Below are 2500 nucleotides of genomic sequence, written 5' to 3' on the forward strand. Positions count from 1 at the left end.
ACACACACACACACACACACACACACACACACACACACACACACACACACACACACACACACACACACACACACACACACACACACACACACACACACCCCCACCCACCCACACACTTGTGAATTATTTACTAGGCATCATAATAACTGGTCAAGCTCATCTCCCATCCCGGTCTCATATTCTCTCCATCCCTCTCTATCTGTCCTTCTTTTCTCTTTTCTCTCCATCCCTCTATTTCCGTCTTTTCTCCTTTCTTTTCCTAATCTCCTCAAGACAATACTGGACTCCTCACATCACCTCCTCAACTCAGCTTCCTCCTCTCCTCCTTTTCATCCCTCTCTTTCTCTCCCTCTATTTCTCCCCCCTCCCCCCCTCTCTTATTACTGGGGTATCAGGTATCCTAGGGTGTATGCTGGGAGCCCAACCAGTAGCCCTGTGGTATTACTATGTGAAATATTAAACACCCCCATCACACACACACACCACATGCAGACACACACACACACACACACACACACACCACATGCAGACACACACACACAACTAACCTGCATTCCTACACAGAGATAGTGAACATACAGGTCACACACACACACATTCACACACACACGGGAAATAGGTCTAGGCCTTCATAAAGCAACACATACAGGGTCGGCACACACACACACACACACAACTCAAGTGCATCTCTTCACACATACTGCATATACAGCTCCACTACACAACCAGATACACCCACACGTACACACACACACACACACACACACACACACACACACACACACTCTGTGCGGTGAGGTAAACAGATTGTTCCACTGGCAAGTACATACTGGTGTTACTCTGTGGCGGATGCTCAGTCAAGAAGTACAAGCTTTTAATTGGCTAATAACACACTGCTCTTGTAAAGGAGGACTCTGATTGGCTAACAACACACTGCTCTTGTGATGGAGGACTGTGATTGGCTTACAACACACTGCTCTTGAGAGGGAGGACTCTGATTGGCTAACAACACACTGCTCTTGTGATGGAGGACTCTGATTGGCTAACAACACACTGCTCTTGTGAGGGAGGACTCTGATTGGCTAACACACTGCTCTTGTGAGGGAGGACTCTGATTGGTTTACACGATGCTGCTGTAATGACTGCAGGTTCAGTTCACAGACTACTGAATCAGGCTGTGATTGGCTCACACAGCATTGCTGCTATGGCGAGGGAAGGCTGTGATAGGCTTACCTGCACTGCTGCTCTCAGGAAAGGCTGTGATTGGTCGTGGGCTGGGGAGGCGGGTGTTGAGGGGTCGGCTGGTAGGGTACTCGGCATACGATGGTAGCGAGACGCTATCACACGCAGTGGGGCCGTGACCTTTCACCCCTGCAGGTCCCTCCACATCCTTAGGAGAGAGAGCAGAAGTCAGCCACACACCATTCACTTCCTGGGTCACAGCTATAACCTCCTATTAACTTCCTGGGTCACAGTTATAACCTCCTATTCACTTCCTGGGTCACAGTTATAACCTCCAGCTTTTGCTCCCTCCTGATTTCCCAAATTCACACATGTGTGTCTGCGTGTGTTTGGTGTGTGTGTGTGTGTGGGGGGGGGGGGGGGGGGGGGGGTACTCTGCACATAGACACACACACACACACACACAAACCTAAAAAAACAAGTCATCCTTCAAAACCCATTCACACACACATGTTGGTATCCCGATCTACAGGTGTATCTCCAGTCTCTTGACAGGTGTATCTCTGTGAGGGTCCTGTCCATGTGTGTGTGTGTGTGTGTGTGTGTGTCTGGTCTACAGGTGTATCTCTGTGAGGGTCCTGTCCATGTGTGTGTGTGTGTGTGTGTGTGTGTGTGTCTGGTCTACAGGTGTATCTCTGTGAGGGTCCTGTCCATGTGTGTGTGTGTGTGTGTGTGTCTGGTCTACAGGTGTATCTCTGTGAGGGTCCTGTCCATGTGTGTGTGTGTGTGTGTGTGTGTGTGTGTGTGTGTGTGTGTGTGTGTGTGTCTGGTCTACAGGTGTATCTCTGTGAGGGTCCTGTCCATGTGTGTGTGTGTGTGTGTGTGTGTGTGTGTGTGTGTGTGTGTCTGGTCTACAGGTGTATCTCTGTGAGGGTCCTGTCCATGTGTGTGTGTGTGTGTGTCTGGTCTACAGGTGTATCTCTGTGAGGGTCCTGTCCATGTGTGTGTGTGTGTGTGTCTGGTCTACAGGTGTATCTCTGTGAGGGTCCTGTCCATGTGTGTGTGTGTGTGTGTCTGGTCTACAGGTGTATCTCTGTGAGGGTCCTGTCCATGTGTGTGTGTGTGTGTGTCTGGTCTACAGGTGTATCTCTGTGAGGGTCCTGTCCATGTGTGTGTGTGTGTGTGTCTGGTCTACAGGTGTATCTCTGTGAGGGTCCTGTCCATGTGTGTGTGTGTGTGTGTCTGGTCTACAGGTGTATCTCTGTGAGGGTCCTGTCCATGTGTGTGTGTGTGTGTGTCTGGTCTACAGGTGTATCTC

At 50.0% G+C, this 2500-nt stretch overlaps 2 protein-coding genes across 2 annotated transcripts in view; both read right to left on the minus strand.

Annotated features, from left to right (window-relative positions):
* LOC308369939 (NACHT, LRR and PYD domains-containing protein 1 homolog) overlaps positions 1-2500 on the minus strand; it is a gene marked incomplete at both ends in the record, with an annotated part of 395357 nt that overhangs the window by 263732 nt on the left and 129125 nt on the right. The window lies entirely within an intron of this gene.
* The window catches only part of cep57 (centrosomal protein 57), a 9563-nt gene that overhangs the window by 5096 nt on the left and 1967 nt on the right, over positions 1-2500 (minus strand). The window contains exon 2 of the mRNA XM_080844713.1: positions 1234-1390. Coding sequence (XP_080700839.1) covers positions 1234-1390 — 157 coding nt within the window. The remainder of the gene's footprint in view (positions 1-1233; positions 1391-2500) is intronic.

This window comes from Sprattus sprattus (assembly GCF_963457725.1).
Source record: "Sprattus sprattus genome assembly, chromosome: 9".
Classification (NCBI taxonomy): Eukaryota; Metazoa; Chordata; class Actinopteri; order Clupeiformes; family Clupeidae; genus Sprattus; species Sprattus sprattus.